This window comes from Tyto alba, unplaced genomic scaffold (genome assembly GCF_018691265.1).
Source record: "Tyto alba isolate M040663 unplaced genomic scaffold, T.alba_DEE_v4.0 Super-Scaffold_1000006, whole genome shotgun sequence".
NCBI lineage: Eukaryota > Metazoa > Chordata > Aves > Strigiformes > Tytonidae > Tyto > Tyto alba.
Genome location: NW_024881272.1, coordinates 25,032,212 through 25,052,301, shown reverse-complemented (window position 1 = coordinate 25,052,301; position 20,090 = coordinate 25,032,212). Strand labels below are relative to the sequence as shown.

At 44.1% G+C, this 20,090-nt stretch overlaps 3 protein-coding genes across 8 annotated transcripts in view; 2 read left to right on the top strand and 1 right to left on the bottom strand.

Annotated features, from left to right (window-relative positions):
• Positions 1–3,212: 3,212 nt before the first annotated feature.
• On the top strand, positions 3,213–10,518 carry LOC104355926 (intracisternal A particle-promoted polypeptide). 2 transcript variants are annotated; one of them, XM_033000812.2, is made up of 8 exons: positions 3,213–3,538; positions 3,659–4,090; positions 4,395–4,550; positions 5,310–5,477; positions 6,298–6,435; positions 6,753–6,875; positions 7,551–7,771; positions 8,710–10,518. In XM_033000812.2, the coding sequence occupies exons 1-8, from the start codon at positions 3,262–3,264 to the stop codon at positions 8,932–8,934; spliced, it is 1,740 nt and encodes a 579-aa protein (XP_032856703.2). In that variant the 5' UTR covers positions 3,213–3,261; the 3' UTR covers positions 8,935–10,518. The 2 variants fall into 2 exon arrangements, with proteins under 2 accessions (XP_032856703.2, XP_042641378.1); XM_042785444.1 differs by lacking the exon at positions 8,710–10,518 and adding an exon at positions 7,901–8,697.
• Positions 10,519–11,166: 648 nt separating this feature from the next.
• TMEM69 (transmembrane protein 69) lies at positions 11,167–15,628 on the bottom strand. Of its 3 annotated transcripts, XM_042804103.1 has the most exons (4): positions 15,286–15,627; positions 14,619–14,824; positions 13,926–13,988; positions 11,167–13,337 (listed from the first exon to the last, which is right to left on the bottom strand). In XM_042804103.1, exons 3-4 carry the CDS (start codon positions 13,968–13,970, stop codon positions 12,648–12,650), a joined length of 735 nt encoding a protein of 244 aa, XP_042660037.1. In that variant the 5' UTR covers positions 13,971–13,988; positions 14,619–14,824; positions 15,286–15,627; the 3' UTR covers positions 11,167–12,647. The 3 variants fall into 3 exon arrangements, with proteins under 3 accessions (XP_042660037.1, XP_042660043.1, XP_042660032.1); XM_042804109.1 differs by lacking the exon at positions 14,619–14,824 and having other exon boundaries at positions 15,286–15,628; XM_042804098.1 differs by lacking the exon at positions 15,286–15,627 and having other exon boundaries at positions 14,619–14,988.
• GPBP1L1 (GC-rich promoter binding protein 1 like 1) overlaps positions 15,080–20,090 on the top strand; it is a 34,624-nt gene continuing 29,613 nt past the window's right edge. The window contains exon 1 of one of the 3 annotated variants that reach the window (XM_033000438.2): positions 15,080–15,186. The gene's annotated coding sequence lies outside the window, so the exon portion shown is untranslated. Of the gene's footprint in view, positions 15,187–18,136; positions 18,180–20,090 lie in introns of those variants that run through there. The other 2 variants (XM_033000440.2, XM_042804096.1) reach the window with 2 other exon arrangements.

Here is a 20,090-nt window from a genome sequence, read left to right as displayed (position 1 = left end):
CATACCCCTATTAGGGTCTCCAGATTCATCATGCAGCACATACCACTGCTCCACTAAACTGTGCATCAACAGAGACTGCTGATCTGCATCATTGCCTTGGGCACTCAATGGCATCCAGAGTGAGAAACCTGGGCAAACATAGGCTTTAACAGAGAGAGGGCATCTTGAAAGCATGAGAGATGTAGCTTAGTGTACTATAGGTACTTCTAGTCCTCGAAAACTCTTGGTGGCTCTGTACTTCTGCAATTTTGACTTCCTTGGAGGAATTTTGAGTTCAGGTACTTATGAAACTTAGGAAATTGGAGCAAAAATGTTTGTATCCTATGAAGGTTTTGCGACCTGGACACCAAAATCACAAAGTATGCGCCTTTCCATTTTGGTGAGGCTGTCCAGCAACTCCCTTCTGATAGGTCAAGTGCATTAAAATAGAAGTAGTAAATACAGCGGGCAATTAGTAATTAAAATGGCAACTGACTGTACTACTGAACAATTATAGCAGATGCCTTAGCACAGATGACAAAATGCAGAGATGCACTGCAGTTTGCAACAGGAAGTGAAGATTTCATACCCACTGATACTGGGGGAGGAATTTGACCTGGCATATCCTGGTTGGCTTTTATAGAAAGTGGCTCCTTATCACAAAACATCCCACAGGGTTTGTCCTACCTACAAACAGTCAAGGACTGAGTTTCATCTCTCCACAGCGAGAGAGAATTTTAGCAGCCAAGTATGGTAAGGATACTGCTTGAATACTGAGTCAAAATGATCCCCAAAGCTATAGCTATAAAGAACAGGCTTCTGACTAGAGGCAGACAGGCAAAACTGCACTTTCAAATCAATTATTTTTCTTGTAGCTTTTTTGAGACTAAAAGCCCTACACCTTTACACAGTTCAGGAAAAAAAAAATCTTAAATCTAACAAAGATCTTCCTGTAACAGAGAACTACAGCACCCACACATGCAACACCTTTTCCACCCATTTTTGTTGCATGCTCAAATGTACCATCCTGTAGTAGCAGCACCATCTGCAGGATCTGAGAGAGGGAGCACAGACACCTTAGCTCAGCAGAACATCTTCCGGCACCTGGAAAGGTTTTCCGGAGAAGACCTCAGCCAGGGAAATCTGAGCAGCCATGGTCCTCGGGGTTAACACGGGGAGGACTGCAATGCTTCATGGGCACTCTGGCACAGAGCAAGTGTTTTTCAAGAGAAAGCCTGAATAACTTGTTGGTAAGATTCTTCTCACTGAGAGGTTTTGGTACTGTGACACTTCTGTGCAGGTGTGAGCAGTGGAAGACACTGAGGAGCACAGGGCATGCCTTCTTTTGTCATCTGTCCTCTGGAAGTCAGCATTCAGGTAGCTTATTGGCAAATATCATGTTAGAAGCCTATTAAATTAAAATTTAAGACATTTTTAATTTCTTCATTGAAATGATTGTCATTCTTGGTGTTAGTGAATTAGGCTCATCATTACACAGTGCAATTTCACACTGACAAATGTACTTTCAGGTATGTTCCTGAAAATCTACAGCTTGCTTTGGGAGATGTACAATACTATTTGGGAGCATTAGCTCCATCTTGTACAGCTTCTGTGTGGTTACAGAAGAAACATGCTGAAGCAATGCGCTCTTCTGGAAACAGAACCATTCAACCACATTAATACAGTACAGGACAGGCCTTCGGGGCAAAATTAGCAGTCTCAGCAACACTATTTTGTGTCTGTAAATTTGGAGCTATGCTGTGAAATCCTAGTACTGGCCAAGTGTCTAACAGCTGACATCAGCCAGCGACTGAGCCACTGGCATTTAGGAGAATTCTAAGCCTTTTACTCACAGGCCACTTCCAATGAATAAAATGTCAGCACGAGAGGGGTCTGGTTTCTTTTTGTGATTCATCAATGAAAGAAAAATCTCAATGCATTTATTAGCCTAGCTTAAAATTTATACTGAGTTATATCAGCATGGATCCAACTGTGTGTGCTTGCATAAACTTTATTCTTCTATCTAGATCTATATTTTCTATAGTTATTTTTTTAAGACCAGCTTGAAAGTTAATTTTACCACTCTACTGTCAAGAATGTAATGCTGATGAACAGAGAAACCAACAGTCCCCAGAGAGTATCACGATTCAGATCCCTTCCAGAAGCATATTTAAAAGTTATTACAATGAAACACAGAATCATGAGAAAAGCCTGAGGGGCCATGACCATTGTAACTATAAGCAGACATGTTTTTCTTTCCCGGTCTCACAGTAAATAGATATGGAAGCATTCCAAGAAGCTCTCTGATTGCTTTTTGCTTTGGCTGCACGTCATGTTGCTAGAACAGTTGTGGAAAACTCAGGAGGGCTGCATTTCTCTCAGAATCAGTGCCAGCTCTGCCAGATGCAGTAACCACGTGCATGTAACTCAGGATGTGATGCCCATCCCTTGGTCAGGGCTCAGGCAGGCAGTGACTCAGTGAATTACACAAAGATAGAAGCATGCTTTGCCTCAAGATCAGTGCTGACCCCAGCGGCCCACACAGTACTGCTAAAGGACACTGTGATGAAACATCCATGCCGGAATTAAAAAGGCCCAAGCACGGCATGACACTACAGAGAAAGAGGGTGCATGGGCTGGCTCTAATGCCACAGTCCTGAGCTAATGACAGGCAGTTCCCCCCACCTCCCATCTCTGGGGTTGCCTCAGGCAGATGGTGCCTGCGGTTTCTCCCCAACGCAGCCATGTTTCTCTCTCACAAGCACAGATTAACGTAGCTAGGAATCCAGCATGCAAAAGCATGCCTGAGGGGAATATGACTGCAAAACAAAGATTGTGAGTGCAGTGAATAAGGTGACGACTCATCTGCCGTTCACCAGTTACCTGGGCATCAGGTGCAGTGAGCGAACCTGGCAGGGGACCAGCTTTAATCACAGACAAGAAAGCTCCTCACCGAGCGGGCAGCGAGCCCGTGGTGCAGTGGCCAGAGGTGCCTGTGGGGCAAGCACGCAGACGAAGGATCATACAGACGTACCTTAAGCGGGGCAGGCCGATCTCCTGCGCCCGCTGAGGGAGAAGGGTGCTCAGCACCCAGAACACCTCAGTGGGGCCCCTCACCCGCCCGCCCGCCCGCCGCCTCAGTCCCGCCTCAGCGCGGGGGAGCGCTCCCTCCCGCCACCGGCCTGCGCATGCGCCACGGGAGGGCGGTGCTGCGCATGCGCCAGCACTGCCCCTCAGGGCGGCCGGGGCCGCGGGGAGGCGCCGCCTTGCTGAGGGAGCGCGATGGCGGCCAAGGGCGGGGGGAGCTCCTTCTCCGACCGGCACGCCCGCCTCCTCCTGGCTCAGATCAACCGGCTGCGGGCCGGGCAGAGCTTCTGCGATGTGCGGCTGGAGGTGGGCCCGGAGGCGTTCGCCGTGCACCGCCTGGTGCTGGCGGCCAGCAGCCCTTACTTCGCGGCGCTCTTCGCGGGCGGCATGAAGGAGTCCGGCCGGGATGTGGTGCGGATCGCGGGCGTCGAGGCGGGCACCTTCCACACGCTCCTCGACTTCATCTACACAGGTAACGGCTGCCGGGGGCGGGGGGCGGCGGGGACGGTTGCCCGACGGCCGGGCCCGGTGTGGGGGGTTGCCCGGTGGCCGCAGCCTCGAGCGGAGCCCGCTGTCGTGTGCGTGCCCGCAGGGGTGGTGAGCATCGGGGAGCACAACGTGCAGGAGCTGATCGTCGCCGCCGACATGCTGCAGCTCACCGAGGTGGTGGAGCTTTGCTGCGAGTTCCTGAAGGGGCAGATCGACCCGCTGAACTGCGTCGGCCTCTTCCAGTTCTCCGAGCAGATCGCCTGTCACGACTTGATGGAGTTCACCGAGAGCTACATCCAGGCGCACTTCCCGGAGGTGCAGAGCGGGGAGGAGTTCCTGGCCCTGACAAAAGAGCAGCTGATTAAGATCTTGCGAAGTGAGGACCTCAGCATCGAGGACGAGTACCAGGTTTTCATAGCGGCAATGCAATGGATTTTGAAGGATGTGGGTAAAAGAAAGAAACACGTCGTAGAAGTACTGGAGCCTGTTCGATTCCCTCTGCTGCCAGCGCAAAGGCTACTAAAATACATAGAAAGTAAGTGAAAGAAGGGAAAAAAACAATATCAGATGTTTGGATGTGAGCAAACAATGTGCCATTCCAAATTACTGGATTATGATAATCCATATTATTAAAATTAATAGCATGATGGTTGAAAATATTTACCCAATCAAATTCTACTTTTTAACAAATGAGCACAGCTTACTTTAAAACATGCTTTTGAAAAAGTAATATAAAAGTAGGCGATCTTGATTTGTCTGCTGTTTTAGGAGAAGACAGTAACTTTTCTACTGTCTCTAACTTTTCATTATGTCTTTTTTCATCTGCTTTTTTCCTCAAGGTATTCCAGATTTCAGCCTTCGAGTGGCCCTGCAAACTCTGTTGAAAGAATATTGTGAAGTCTGTAAATCTCCCAAAGAGAACAAGGTCAGCAGTTTTCTGCAAGCTTCTAAAGGTCGTCCCCGGAGGAAAGCCAGGAAGTACCTTTATGCAGTAGGTTAGAATGTGGCTGTTTGAACCTTGTAAAACAAAGTGATGAAGTAGTATCTCGTATTACAATACTGAAAGAGATACTGGATTATTATTTTTTTTTAATCAAAATATATACAAATAGCAAAATATTTCATCTGGCAGAGTTACCATGTTAGCTGCTTTCTTCTTAGAATTGCACAGAAGGGCAGCATTCACATTTCATGGCATTATGACATGGCATTCAAAGCCAAGATTTGCCTTCTAAAAATTACTTGCTTTGGGTGGAAATCTGCAAATCAGCAGAGGATTTGCCAGTGGTTCACTGCTGGAATGGTGTATTCAAACTTACTGCACTCTTTGTTCTTCTGAAAGTTGAAGTTTTTTCTCCAGAATATTCTAATTTGCATGATGGGATGCTTGAAATTGCAAGTTTTCAGCAAAGCTGCAGCTTTTTATTGGAAGAGAATGCTCTCATTTCACTCTGGAAAATAACACAGACTTAAAGTAGCAAAGGCTGTTGGCTGGTCTCTGTATTTTGCTGAGAACACAAATGGTAATATTTGTAGTGTTGTGGTGAAGTGGTTAGCTCAGGCACAAGTTACATGGCCCTCAAGGTGACCATTATTCCTTGTGTACTGGACAAACAATGCTGCTTGGAAAAGTCCAGTTCCTACTAAAAATGGCTAATGGCTGTTACTGTAATTTTTTTGATGGTTTAGATATAGGAGCGTGGGTTTAAGTGGGAAGCTCTTACTCAGCTGTGATCTTTCCACTTACTTTCTAGGTGGGTACACGCGACTGCAAGGAGGACGCTGGAGTGACAGTAGAGCCCTCAGCTGTGTGGAGCGATTTGACACCTTCAGCCACTACTGGACCACAGTGTCCTCCCTCCACCAGGCCCGGAGTGGGCTGGGTGTGGCTGTGGTGGGAGGAATGGTCTATGCCATTGGAGGTAACAGCTGAAATATGTTTTCTTTTGTTACATGGATACTAGGAAACTCATGGATGGAGATTTTAAAATTTATTTTTCCTGTAAGTGCTTCTGAGGAATCCAAGAGTAGATAACGCAACTTTTAGACATAGTAACAAACGAATTGGGGTTTCTTGGTTTCCTACCATCACTACTCTCTGAACACCCGTTTGGGCTCCTATGTTGGGCATTTTTTACTAAACTACTCTCTCCTCATAGTGTAGCAACTCACAGGTAAGCATATGGACACATGCAGGTGTACTGAGAGATTTTGGATATTCTGTGGAGTTTGTGCATCACCACTAATAGACTACAAGTGAGAAAAGAAATGCTAGCAGAAGCCTATCGCATAAAAGGCAGTTGTACAGGACAGACCACTTGTAATCTGCCTACCTGGAAAGGCTTGCTATGTATATTTGCATAAGGATGTGATGAGTGGCTCTAGCAGCCCATCATTAAAGAATGCATATATATATACTGGTTTTGTCACCGCAGAACACGTTCTTTGGTCTCAAAAACCGTGTCAGTTGTGCTGTGGAGTAAAAAGTATGTAGCACTGTGTTTGTTCACCCATGTGATGTTTTCAGTAATGTTTCAGGGAACTGTTGGTGAAGGCTGTTCCTAGTGATGATTCAGTTCTAGGTATAAACGAAGCTTTTGCTGCTTTGGCCATTTGGCTAGCTAAAAGGAAGATGTTGCATTCAAATGTTGTCTCTCTTGGAAGGAGTTGGAATAATGCTTCTATATCTGCAATGTAAAACATCGTGTTTCCCCTGTCTGTGTTCTTGCTTTTAATGTGCAGGTGAGGACAACTCAATGATTTTTGACTGCACTGAATGTTATGATCCTGTTACTAAGCAGTGGACCACTGTGGCTTCCATGAACCATCCCCGCTGTGGACTGGGAGTGTGTACATGTTATGGTGCTATCTATGCTTTGGGTAGGTTTTGGGTTTTTTCTAGGTGAAGTTTATTTAAAAGGTGTTAATTCATAGAACTTGCAAATTGATTTGTTCTTACATATTACATGTTGGTGTTGTAAATTTGCAAACTTAAGTTTGAAAAAACAGCTGTTTACATGAGCAAATAACAAATCTTTGTGGATTATTGTTCAGTTATAACTTTTTTCCACTGTGTGTGGTTGCATGCCGGTTTCAGAATCGGTCTGTCCTGGAACAATGCACCATATGTTTAAAAATGCAGCTAACACACAGCTTCATGCCATTAAATTCTTCCCTGTGTTTGCTGTTATTTGCAGGAGGTTGGGTTGGAGCAGAGATTGGCGACACAATTGAAAGATTTGATCCTGAAGAAAATAGTTGGGATGTGGTGGGAAGCATGGTTGTGCCCCGTTACTGCTTTGGGTGTTGTGAAATGCAAGGTGAATATTAAGTTTGTATCCATAGCAATTCCAGAGCCATTGGATTTTCAAGCTTTATGTTTCAGTCATTAATTTATTTTACCTTTGTCTTGTACTATGCTGTCAGTTGCACAAGCTTGTGCCTTATCTATTTGTCCTTTTAGTACCGTATTTTTAATTCTACAGGACTTAAAGACTAGAAAGTTCTCTTTGTATTCTGCCTTTTATCTCATGAAAACAGTTTTTATGTGGCTGCCAGTATGGTTATCCAGCTAGTCTTTAACAGCTGATTGTCCTTCCTGATAATGCTTTTATTTACCTCCCATATTTGGGTTTGTGTGTGTCTTTTGTGACAGTCTGTAGAGTTGCCACAGGTTATTTTAAGATGGACATGTCTAAAAACTTGATCTATTAATGTGCTTATTAAGCATTTGATCCAGGCCTGGTCAGCAGTTGCAGCCTTCTGAATTCTCTCCCCTGTGTTTGGTTAATTAGTGCTTTCATCAGAGCTTTTAGTGCTTGAGCCTCAAGTTACTCATTTGAAAGCTTTACGTATGCTACTGCTGTACAAATGGAGGACTTTTATCGCATTCTTAAACCATCTAAATGTTAGGCTGAAATTTGTATTGTGACAAACATTTTCTCTTTCAAACCTTTCTATTATGAAACTGAATAGAGGAAAAACTGTTTCTACAGGTTTGATTTATGTTGTTGGTGGTATCAGCAATGAAGGAGTAGAGCTATGTTCTGTTGAAGTCTACGACCCAATATCTAAACGTTGGTCTGAGCTTGCTCCAATGGGCACCCGAAGAGCATATCTTGGTGTAGCTGCTCTCAACGATTCTATCTATGCTGTGGGAGGCTGGAATGAATCTCAGGATGCACTTGCTACTGTAGAAAGATACTCCTTTGAAGAGGTATGGTAGAGCCCCTTTCCTTCATAAATGTAGATTGCATCAACTTTCTGTAAAATGCTAAAGAGGTAGCCTGCTTCATTTCTTTAAAAAGAAAAAAGAAAACAGTTGAAAATTTTGTTTCCTTTTGAGTACTGGCTGGTAATCTGAGTGAAACAGAGCTTCAGTGACCTCAGGGTCTGTCTGTCTGTCCCAACCAGTCTGTAGAATCTTGCTATCTGACTTGGTGGAGTGTTCATGAAGATTGTATGCATGCCTTTGGGAAACTGAAAGCTAACCAATACTGATGATGCATACGTATAATGTAGTTTGGTAAACACTTGTTAGGATTAGGATGGGGGGATAGATTCCCTTTCTGCAATAGAATGGCCAATAATCTGACGAGAGAGGAAAAAAAATCCCTGAAAAAGGAAGAGTTGCCCTTTGCAAAAGTTGAGGATCTTTCTTCTGCATCAAAATGTAGTGTTGTTTCAGCATGACTAGAAAAATCACTTCAAACACTTAAGCTTTTGAGTAAGGTATTACTCCTGACTATTATTGCTCATGTTTCTGTGATGTTCTTTGGAACAGTAGGTAGTGTTAAAAGTGGAGCATAATCCAGTGTACCATTCTGTTTTGCTTTTGGAATTTAATCTAGTTTTCCTTATTTTCCCACCTCAAACTGCATAACCTTCTCTATTTTGGAGACAGGGAGAGTTGTTGTGTACAGACAGTATGTGATCTGTTCTTCAGTGACTAGCATTATTTTGACCACTTGTGCAAGCATTGTCATTACAGTCTTGAAAATCCTCCTGATACTGTATACATACCATATTTGAGCCTATGAAGTGTATTCCTCGTGTTCTTTGTCTATGTTTCAGTCTTTAAGCGTTAAAAGTTACTTTTATCAGAACTGGGGCTTACCCTAAAACTACTTGTTGACTCTTTCACCTTTTCATTAGGAGAAGTGGGTTGAAGTTGCATCAATGAAGATACCAAGAGCTGGTGTCTGTGTTGTGGCTGCAAATGGATTTCTTTATGCCTCGGGAGGCCGAGCTCCCAGTCATGATTTTGCTGCTCCAGTAACCTCTGACTCTGTTGAAGTTTATAACCCTCATATGGACAGTTGGACTGAAATTGCCAACATGATCACCAGCCGCTGTGAAGGAGGTGTAGCTGTGCTGTAAAACACAAAGAAGAAAATTCATTCAAGGAATGAGTGAATCTGTCTCAGGTTTCTGGTTTCATTGGCCAGAAGCCTGTTCTAACACAGGAGCTTCAGCAGAGACAGTGGAGAATTAGATTAGAGGGCTTTTCCTAAGCAAAAGGAAATATTAAAATTCTTGCCCTTCAAATTGGCTAATCCAGTGTCTGTCTGAGGAAGTATTCTGTTAAGAGTAGGAATGCCCCTTATGACTGGATTAAGTTCACTGAAATAAACGGCAGATTCACCCTGTAAAAATCTGAAAAAATCATTCCAGAAAGCACGATAGACACTAATCAGGTTGTTAATTCTTTAAGATGCATCAAAGTTAGCATCTTTAGCTGGCCTTACAATGTGGAAGGAGGTTACTTACAGACAGCTAGGAGTTGCCTGCAGATAAGAGCAGATAGGCTACCTGTTTAGCGTTAGCTGTTATTTTCTAGCAGAAAACAATGAAGATAACAGGTGGGGAAGACTTGGTACCTCTACTTCTGCCTTTGATGCATTTGAGCCGCTTCTCTGCTGCTGGACATGATGGGCATTAAATATGAACTGGTTATTTACTTTCTGGCCATTCCATTAACTTGAATGGTCAGTGGCTGAGAATTTCCTGTTCTGGAAGGTTATTCTCACAGTTCTAATAATGTCATTCCACATCAGCACAGGCTTTTCTTCTCAGTGGCATCAGTGATGACAGTAGAGCTCCTTTTTGTGTAAGCTCTGATTAATTTTAAATGGAAATGCTATTCGTTAGATTAGCTGTTCTATTTAGAACTGCTCTTAGTATAAAAATAAAGGGAAAGCCTTTTGCCCTTTTTTTATTCTTTTTCCTTAGTTAAATGTGTTTTATTCTGTGTTACACATGCTGAGGCTTGGCATTGGAATACATGCTGTTCTACAAGGTACACACGTTCATTCTTGCTACAGCTCGTCTCCTGTCTCTTCCAAATTTGCACAGACAGAGCATTTTGATAGAATTAGCTGCATTCAGCATTAAAGTGATGCCATTGGTGTGTTTTGTCTTGAGGAGTTTGTATTTAGCTTGGATACACTTAGTAGAACAATACTACTAGGAATTTGGAGTTATTTCTAGATTCATTTAATTAATGTACTTGAAGTTGCTTTTTGCACAGTATGATTGCATTTTCTACACAGCTGTGGATGATTTGGATGAAGTCTGAAATAAGGCTGTTTGATAGACAGTGTTATTCTAGAATGCAAAACCACAACTGGAATGTCACAAAACAGGAAGCCTGCACTGTTTAGACAAAGGAGCATTTATGCTGTCTAGGTCAATATCCCTTGTGTAAAATTAATACACGAATAAAATTCTCAAAGTTGAGTGTTGCAGGTACCTTAAGAATCTAGCTCTTACATTCTAACATAGGGTTGGGAAATTGCCAAGCAAAAACATGCTAGACAATGGAGCATTTGTTTCTCTGGTTGTTCTATAATCTTGTGTGTGCTTTTACTTCAAAAGGATTTCTTATGTGTGAACTAATGTTTATTCTGTCTTTTTTTCTTCAAGTTTAATCTTGTTTTAAACAGTTTTTCATAATAAAATGCATTTTCAGAACTGACTGTGGCATGCTCTTGAATAGGGTGCATTCCCATCAAAAGGAGTTGTATTGCTGCCTCTTTCGTAAAATAGGTTTAGTTTGGGGTTTGTTTTTTCTTAACTGGAAATCCTAGTTCCCAGTAGGGTACTAAGAAAGCTTGTTTATAAATGTTGACTATTTGAAAGGTGCAAGTAACACACTTCTGTAGTAAAACACTCATTTTACACTGAGAAGAGAAACACATCACTCAGACTTTGTAGAAGTCTGGCTGCCTTGCCAGCTCTGTGCAGCCCTCTCTGGGATCAAATGATAAGTAGTATTTATCAGACTCTCTTCTTTACATATCAAGATCCCTTGTGAATCATTTGAGAAACATTAGCTCTCTTTTATTAGTCTGGAAACTACGTATTCACTTCTGATCTCTACCCCCAAACTTTATGATTTATGAAACTTGAGGGAGTCTGCTGTTGAATGAACTGACCTTCTCCAGTTTTTGTAGTTGATTGTATCAGTCATGTTTGAATGAAACTGAAGTCAGTTGATTATGGTCTCTTATACTCAGCACCTCCTTCCCTAAATCAAACCAAAGGCAGTACTCTTCTCTGGACCCACCTTAAAAAATATCATGTCTAAGTAAGAAAGAATAAAAGAACTGGTTTAATTCATGAACTCAATTTTACTTCCTTTATAGTCAGAGACCACTGAAATATATCGCTGCTTCAGAGGTATGATGCTGTTAACATGTAAAGACTAACAGGCTACAAAAGTCTGAGGCTTGTGTACATAGTTGCTATTTCAGCAATACCGCATAAGAAGATGGCTCTATCATCACGATGGAGAGGTTTCTTAAACATATATTCTTTGCAGAATTAACATACAACAAATCTTAAGTGACAGTATGTGCTTCATTCTCTATAGAACAACACTGTGAGGATGTCACTTCTCAGCCTCCTCCTTGCATCTTATACTGTACTTAAAGAATACTTAAAAGCCTGTAGTAAATATACCCACATACACTTTCATAGGTTTCTTGAGGTAGCTGAGGCTAGAAAAGAAAATCTGTGACTTAGGTTGTATCTTCTTCCCCTGAATGATGTGTTAGGACAACTTAAGTACAAAGAGCACGTGCTTCAGCCGTGTTTTCAGTAATTTGTCCGTCACAAAGGGTTTGCAGGCTTCAAACCCATTTATACCTGCCCTGCCTGGGTGCTCAAATAAAATGAATTTTAAGGAGTGAGAAGACACAAACTACTTTCAGGCTCATTATCTGATCCCTTAGCACCAGAAATCAAGTCCATGTGTCACATTCAGTTGATAGACATAAAGATCTGTCATACTCCTAGAGTACTACGTCATGTGCAGCTTCCTTGGCTTAGGCTGCCCTAAGTCCAAACAAAACCTATCCTTTTTTATTTCAGTAAGCCTGAGTAGGAAGCTAACCTTCTGTCTCTTGTGGTGTCTTGTCCAAGATCCAAAGCTTTCCCCACTGCATTACAGCCGCTGGATGACATATTTTAGGTGAGTGCTGACCCTGGCTTGCCACTGCAAACAAACCTTGCCTATCCATTCTTAACTGACTAGCACTTAATCATGTATCATTTTCAGTACCACCTCAGTTGAAGTAAGACAGTGTTTTGTTCCACAACATAGGAATCAAACATATATGTACTTTTGTGTAATTCTCTGCTGATACTTCAAACACTAAACTAGAAGAACTGCTTTCACCTTTTTACTGTTTATGACTGCACAGTTGTTCTCCCCACCACATAACATTGACGCATTATAGTTAAAACCAGATACTTTAATAATTCAGCACAGAACAATTCATACCCATGTCATTTGAATTCCATGTTATATTCATATGACAGCAACATCTCGTTCAAGAGTGATGCTTCGTTCTACAGAGAAGGACAAACTTGTACCTGCCTTGGAAGTCATTGCTATTTACAATCCTTCCCTCCTAAACTAGCTAAGTAGTTTGCTTTCAGAATAATCATCTTGATCACTATCATCTTATGACTTCTAAGCACAAGTAAGTCTTTATTTCCCCTGGAACACAATACAAATACCTTATTGGCAGATAAAGAGTTTTTTCCTGTTGATTTGTTATTCTGTGTTCTGCCATTTATTTCTGCTGTCACTCCTCTATAATAGCCTTCAACGCTGCAGTAGCTAATAGCGATAATGCCATCAGCACAGTTCCCACTACCCTCAGTACTTTAAACCACCTAGGATAAGTAGGAAGAAGGGAAATGTCATAATGCAGTGCTATCCCTAAGGCCATTACTAGCATTATTGCACCAAGAGTTATATCTTTAAAAATTAAGGCTTGCCAGGCAAGTAGAGGAGGAACTGTACTGTTAGCCAGGTTCAGCCAGTCTGGCTTAGCTGGGCTGTTTTCTGGGAGAGCAAACCCCCACCTCATTCCTCCTAGGAAAGAGACTGTTGCGGCACCATATGTAACCTGAGCAAATGCCAGCTCTGGGTAGTAGGTCCCTTGGATGGCCATTAACAGTGGCACAGAAACAAATGGAATTAGCCCTGTGAGGCTTAAGTAAAGGGCTGGCTTGGGAGAATCTTTTAGTGATGTCATGCTTCGCTGCAAGACGCCCGGGCCTCTGGTCTCATATTCTTTGGGGGTTTTCTTCTTGAAGAAGGGGAGAGAGGTATGAAAAGCCTGGAGCTTGGATGCATATACTGATGCTGGATTGAGGCTTGAAGATCTTGAGAGAAGATACACATCTCTCTGCAGCCGAAGGTTGAGAAAAGACCAAGTTGTTTTATTCTTTCCATGCAGTAGTAGTCTGGGACCAGCGAACTTCTGGAGCTGCAAGTGTAAAACTTGTTCTGAACACCTTATAACATAGTCTTATGGATCTACCATTACCTAAGCTAGCTATGAAATATTATACCAAGTATAATATTGTCAGGTCACATCACAGCTGCCCTTTCTCTCCGTTTTCAGATGTTCTTAACTAATTAAGCTAACTGATACTGCTTTCACAAAGTAGCTGATGAAGAGCAACTAGGCTCTTCATAGTGAGTAAGCAAACCTTACTCACTACAGAAGGTTTGTATATCCACCTATCCTTCCACCCACACATGCATTATTTAGGCATTATTAAGTTAAGATATATCAGTCCTTTTCACAGTACAAAATGATTACAGAAGTAGGAGAAGGTCACCTCAGAAACTAGCTACTATCCCCTCATTACTAAAGAGGGGGAAGAAAAAGACCTTTAGACAGTAAAATTTGACGATAAAAGTATTAGCTTTGGCTAAAAGCTACTGTAGAGACTAGGAATTCTCACAAAAACTGAGTGATAAACATGGCTATTCCAATTTTTTTTCCAATGTTCCAATCATACCTTCTCTTTTAAAGAAAAAGTCAGCAAGAAAGAGTTCAGAAACTTACTTTGAAAGGTGTGGGGAAACAGCATCGTTGTATGAGAGCAAACATACTTGCTTTATCAAAGCCCTAAAAACAGAGATATTCATGAAGTCTGAAACTGATGAATAGCCGAGTTCATCTTATGTCCAAAGTCACAGTCTAGACTTATCAGATGTGAGACTCTTACAGAGGTATGTTTAAAGGTAAATATTGTAGGTACTCAATCCTTATTTACCCACTACAGGATATTTTGTTTCAGGTAGTTCTATATGAACTTAAGTTCTAAAGTTGTAATAACTGTTACAAAGACAATTTGTAGCTAAAAAACTAAGGAAGCAGGTGATGGCTTCCCGTTTATGGATCATCTACTTTTCATGCGATAAACGGCTGCACGTAGGCTACAAACGAACAGTTCCTCGCATGTAGAAAAACCGATCCTTCACCGTTAGCGTGAAAACTTCATCACGCCCCAAGCTGCAAGGGTCTGCAGAGGGGACAAAACTAAAGGGAAAGGCAAGCAGCTCGGCGCTGGGCTTGGACTGTTCACAGTCCTGCTGCTCCGGGGAAGGGAGGGGGCGGCTCCGCGCACCCGAAGGCCCAACCCGGAGAGGAAGGGAGAGGAGAACCGGTGTGTTCGGAGGGACGCGGGACCCCCCGAATGGCCTGGGCCGGGCCGGGCCGTGCCCCCCGCTAGGCCCCGGCCATGACGGTACCCACCGGCTTGCACGACCCCGAGGCTCGCTGAGGCGGCTTCCGGTGTCCCGGGAAGCGCTCCGGCGGGGACCGCGGTGCGAATCCGGGCGGGAACAGGCGCGGCCCGCGTCGTTCCGCCGCGCCGGAGAAACTCCCGGGTATGCGTGGCACCCACCGGAGCAGGCGGTCCTGGTCCCTGGCATGCTTGAGACCGGGCAAGCTTATCTCCCCTGGCGGTGGGGGGGGGAAGCTGACTACATGTCCCAGCCTGCCCCGCGGCACGGCGCCTGGACGATCGGCGCGGCGGGAGCGCACACCGCCTTCTGGGGCGCGTAGTCTCCGGTGACGCCCCGACGGGCGGCGGTAACCGGTGCGTCCTTCTTACCGGCTCTGATTGGCGGGGCGGGGGTGGGGAGCGCCCCGCGTGGCCGCCGGGGAAGGGGGCGTGTCCCTTCCGCCTCGTTCGCCCCGCCCCGCGCCCTCTGAGGCCCCGCCCCCTCCGGCCCCCGGCCGGGCAGGGCCGGGCAGCCATTTTGGGCAGAGCTTTGTTATGGTTCTGGGGCCGCAGGAGACAGCGAGAGGGGCCTGGCTGGTGAGTGCGGCTCCCCCACCCCTCCTCCCCGCGCCCCGCCGCGCCCCCCCCGCGCCGCCCCGTCGTCCGCCTCCCCGGGACCCGGCCCGCCGCCCTTACCTCCCCGGCAACTGGCTCCGCGGCCTCGGAGCGGCCCGGGATCGGCCTCCCGCCAGGCCGGGACTCCGCTGGCGGCGGCGGCGGGGGGGGCGGTGCGGCCGCCGGGGAGCTCCTTCGGGCCTGCCGGGCATTCCCCCCCCCCCCCGCCCCGCGGCAGGCCTTCGAGGAGCCCGTCCCCGACGGCGGCAGCGAGGGGCTCCCTGTGGGGCCGGGCCGGGCTGGGGGAGGGCGGCTGGGGCCGAAGCTCCGCGTTTTATTGTTTCCTGCTTCGCCGGAAAGTTCGCAGCGCTCGGCACTGCCTGGACGCCGCCGTTCTGGTTCTTGCCCGCAGTTCAGCCTTGTCCTGTCATCAAGCTGACCGGTCGGGTGCGGGGGGGGGGGGGGGGGGGGGGGGGCGGGGGAAGGGAAAAGGGAAAAGGACGGGCCGGGACGCGGCGTTCCGCCGAGATGAACCCCCGGGGGGGGGGGGGGGGGGGGGGGGGGCCGGGGCGGGCGCAGCGCCCGCGGCAGGGGCGGCCTCGGGGCCGCCTGGTGTTGATCCCGACCTGGAAACGAAACCGGGTGCGCCGCGCTGGCTCGGGCCGTTCCCCTCCGGCTCTGCGGGGTTGACGGCCGCTCTTCCCGGCAGCCCCCGGCGGGAGGGGGCGGTCGGCGCCGGGCAGTGACACGTGTGCCGCGGGAGCCGCGGCCGGGGCCGCCCGAGCCTGCCAGAGCTCCTCAGGTGCCGCTCCTTACCTGTTCACAGGCAAACAGCGCCCGGTGTGAGCGTGAGGTGGTTTTGGGGGATTTTTTGTTTGTTTGTTTGTTTTTTTTTGTCTGTGTGTTGGTTTTGTTTTTTTTTTTCCCCCCCCTCTTTCTTGTCGCGAAAGTTATTATTGCGTGTCCGGTGTGTTTTATGCCCTGTTGGCCTAAGGTCTTGCATGATTTAACGGCTGTAGTTGGACTTGATCGGAACAGCTGTGTTTACACCTAGCGTTTCAAAGCTGCGTTTAAGGCTGCGAATTGAATTTAGTTCAGTAATGAGCCTGTTTGGAACGATTTTAGAGCAGTTAGTGGGTGTCTGCACAAGTTACGAGTTTTTAAACAGCTTTAGGGGAACAGTTGCTATTTAAGTTCTTGTAAGTAATGGTAGAATCGTTTAAGATCATTGCTTAAAAATATTTTTTTATTAGCATGACTAGATAAATTAGCCTTCCTTTCCCCGCCTCCGAGGTCTGAGTGACACAAGCGTTAGTAATGTTGATAATACTGTGGAACATTGCAAGTGACTGAGTGAAGTATGGAAACAGCAAAGGGAGGGTATGGAGGTGAAAAAAAACAGCTGAGATAGTTGGATGGCCATTAAAGCTGAGTTTACTGTAGAGTTGACATTGCTTCTGTAAGAATGTTAGGTGGTTATCAAAAAAGCTTATGCAAATGTTACCTTCATGAATTAATATGGCTGGTATTTCAGCAAAAGGTTCACTGTGCTCATCCATTTGGAGTCCAGTGTTTCAAACTTCCAGTCTCTGACTCAGGAAGAAAACAGGTGTAGAGCAGTAGTAGGAAGAAATAAAATCACCAGGTTTAAGAAGAGCAGTTTTTCAACTCACATTCCTTCTGATCATTTCTAGAGAAAAGTGCAGTAAGAACAACTGCTTGAAATTTTATATTTAGAGTAGAAAACCTTCAGGTGATACTTCCCTTTTTTTTTTTTTTTTTACTGCTATTTGTAGGGAAGTGCAGCCTCTGCATTTTTTTATTCATCTAGTTTGTAGTCTATCTGACACAGAAGTTTCCATTGCAGTTATCATACTAGGACTTAAAGCAAAAATATGCAGCAAACAGATGGCATTTAAAAAAAAAAAAAAGCCCCATTTCTTCTGCAGATGTCTCAAAAATAAGAGGAGCAGAATGCAGATGTGATATATAACAAATCAAGTGGAAGTGCACACTTTCTGAATTGTTAGGGAAAATACTTTACTTTGAGAACATTTTGCAGGGTACGGCCAACTTGTCTCACAGATAGGACTGCCTTGTATGTGGTGTTACTGTGTCTTGAAATTCCTGTTTTAAATTAGGAAATGAAATTACTACAGAAAAATAATCTTCACTGGCACTTTCATTAAATGTAAAAAAATATTTCAAGAGCTGTGGGATACTTATTTTTAATACAGAAAAATGCTGTGGTTGGATCTGTGAATTTCCTCAGGAGTGTGGGGTGTCAGATAATCTAGTTCTTGTCTTTAATAAGTGAACAGAAACTATTGGCTTAAGAGTTAAAATTGTTTGTTGGGTTTTTTTTTGTTGTTGTTTTTTTTTTTTTTTAATTTCAGTGTTAGATAATGTTTGAAGTTAGTTATGTAGCTGCTGAATTGATTTAGTTGCGAAGTGTACTTCAGGGCGTGCTTTGTCGTCTGTACGAGCAGATTGGAAAAGAGCTGACTATGTTCAGTAGAGCTAAAACATAAAGCACCTCTCCAGTAAAGTGCTGGCTGCTCTTGCATGAGTACAGCTTTTTCTTACAGCTTTGTAAAAACACAACCATGGGATGACTGTTGCAATAATTTATACAGGGAAAGGTAATAGTTACTGAATTTTGCAGTTGATGATATAGACATAGTGTGTATACCAGGAAGTTTGGGATTTTTAAGTTTTGTGTTAATTTATTTGTAGAGGCAGGAGTGGTTTGGATTTTGTTCTGCTAACACAGCAATGTAAGTAGACATTTTACTGTCACTTACGTAGTGACCAGGATACCAACTAAATCGTATGTGGCTTTTGTTTCAGTAAGAGTAATTAAAGTGCATGTTCTCTTTACTTGTCAGATTTGATGAAAAGCAGTGAAGTTGGCAGAAACCTGGTCCTGCTTAGTATACTTCATGAATGCCAGGATGTTGTTTAACTTGTGTTCTGTAAGTTAATATGTCCCTGTGAAAATGTGCCAAACTTTAATGAGTTACTGTATGGTCAGAAGACAAATTTACATTTTTGGGAGTCAATTTAGATAGAGATTGATAGTGGTTAAGTACCCACTACCCCATATGTATATGTGCAAACACTGTACAGAGCTAAAAATTCTAGGTTAGACGAGGCCATTAGCATGGCAATAAGTGGGAAGGGAAGCATATTGGTTAAATTAATCATACATATTAGCGATCAGGCTGTATCACTCCAAACTGGAATTTCTTGATTAAAGTGTGCTTAACTATACCAGTTCCTGCCTTCTCTAGCTGGCCTTCAAAAGTGTCAGAAGAATTTTAACACATTATGTTCCTTAGACCTTTCTGTAAGCAAAAAGACTGCAAAGTGTTAGTGTATGCAATTCCATAAAATGACTAATCGGAAATAGTTGCACTTCCAAGGTCTGGCTTAAAAATATTTTGCAGTGTATGACCTTGTGCCTCAGGGGCTGTTATATACTAGAGGTTCACCAGGAGCTACTGAAGTTCTGAGATTCACTATCACTCTAGCAAAAATGTCAATGTCTTTTTTCTTTTTTTTTTTTTTTTCCTCCTTGAGTCTTGTGATCACTTCCAATTCAGTGTTTTCATAGTCTTATCCTCTACCCTGGAAGGAGCATCGTAACTTCATGGTGTGATGTTGGTGGCTCTTAATAAGCAAAGGGGGAGTGTGTGTGTATATAATGTTGTCTAAGTACATGTCCCTGGTTTTAGGAATCCCCCTTTTTTCAGTATAGGAGTAAATGAAGAATTTTAAATTAATTTCCCTTCTAACCATTTTTTCAGCATCTACTCTAAGTTCAGGTAGATAATAAGTGTAGGGGGTAGATAGTGGTATGGCCAAAAATGACTAGCAGTGGGTATAGAGGTTTAGTGTGTCAGGGCCTGCTTTCCCGGATATCTGCATGACCCTCATAGTGTAGTTGAAACATACAGAGCATGTGGCAATGGTGGTCGCTTTCTTGGAATTTTGTCATCTTCAGTTTGTGATGAGCAGTTAATTTGTAAATAAAGGACTGAGTCTGCCATGGAGGTATGCGGTACTATTCCCAGCACAATAATTGTTGGTACTCACAAAGTTTCTGGTGAATTTGTATGGTAAAGATTGCAACAGGTCTCCAGCCTTTCAGCAGAAAGGAGTGTTTTGCCACTGTGTTCCAATGCATTGCTCATCAAGGGATTAATCAGGATTCATGTGAGGTGGTCTGAAAAGATCTTTGCTGCCAATCTTAAAAAACTCAGCAAGGGAACTCTCACCCTGAAACTGTTGCATGTGTTATGATCCTGACTGTTAGTTTGGGAAAATCGTCCTTCCTCTACTTTGAACTCTAGTTAAAGTAGAGAAACAGGTTCATGACAACTTGAATGTCCTTGGGTTGGCTGGGCCTTATGGAACTTATCCTACAGTATTTAAGGAACTGAGAGCCAGTGGGGGTGGGAAAAGTTCCAGAATACTGAAAAGAATTGAGGAGTGCTTCCCTTTGCAGCATCTAGAAAAAGGCAGGACTTGGGTATGTATGTTCAAGAGAAGAGTATTCACATCAGGGAGTCAGTCCTGGATCACATGCTGTTTGGTGCTTTCATTTCTCTGCGTTGAAATAACATTCTTACTAAACACACAGATGATATGATCTTGACAAATTGAAAAAATGGTCTGAAATCAAGAGCACTGATTTCGGCCATTTTGGTGTAGATGGGTTCAAATTACTGTGTTTAGGAATATTACCTTACGCTGACAACATCTGGCTAGACAGCAGTTCTGTGGGATAGTATCTCAGGGTTGTAGTCGTTCCTAAATTATCATGAGTCAGCAGCATCACTGTCATGAAAATTCACTTGTCATACTGGAACATGTGAAAAAAG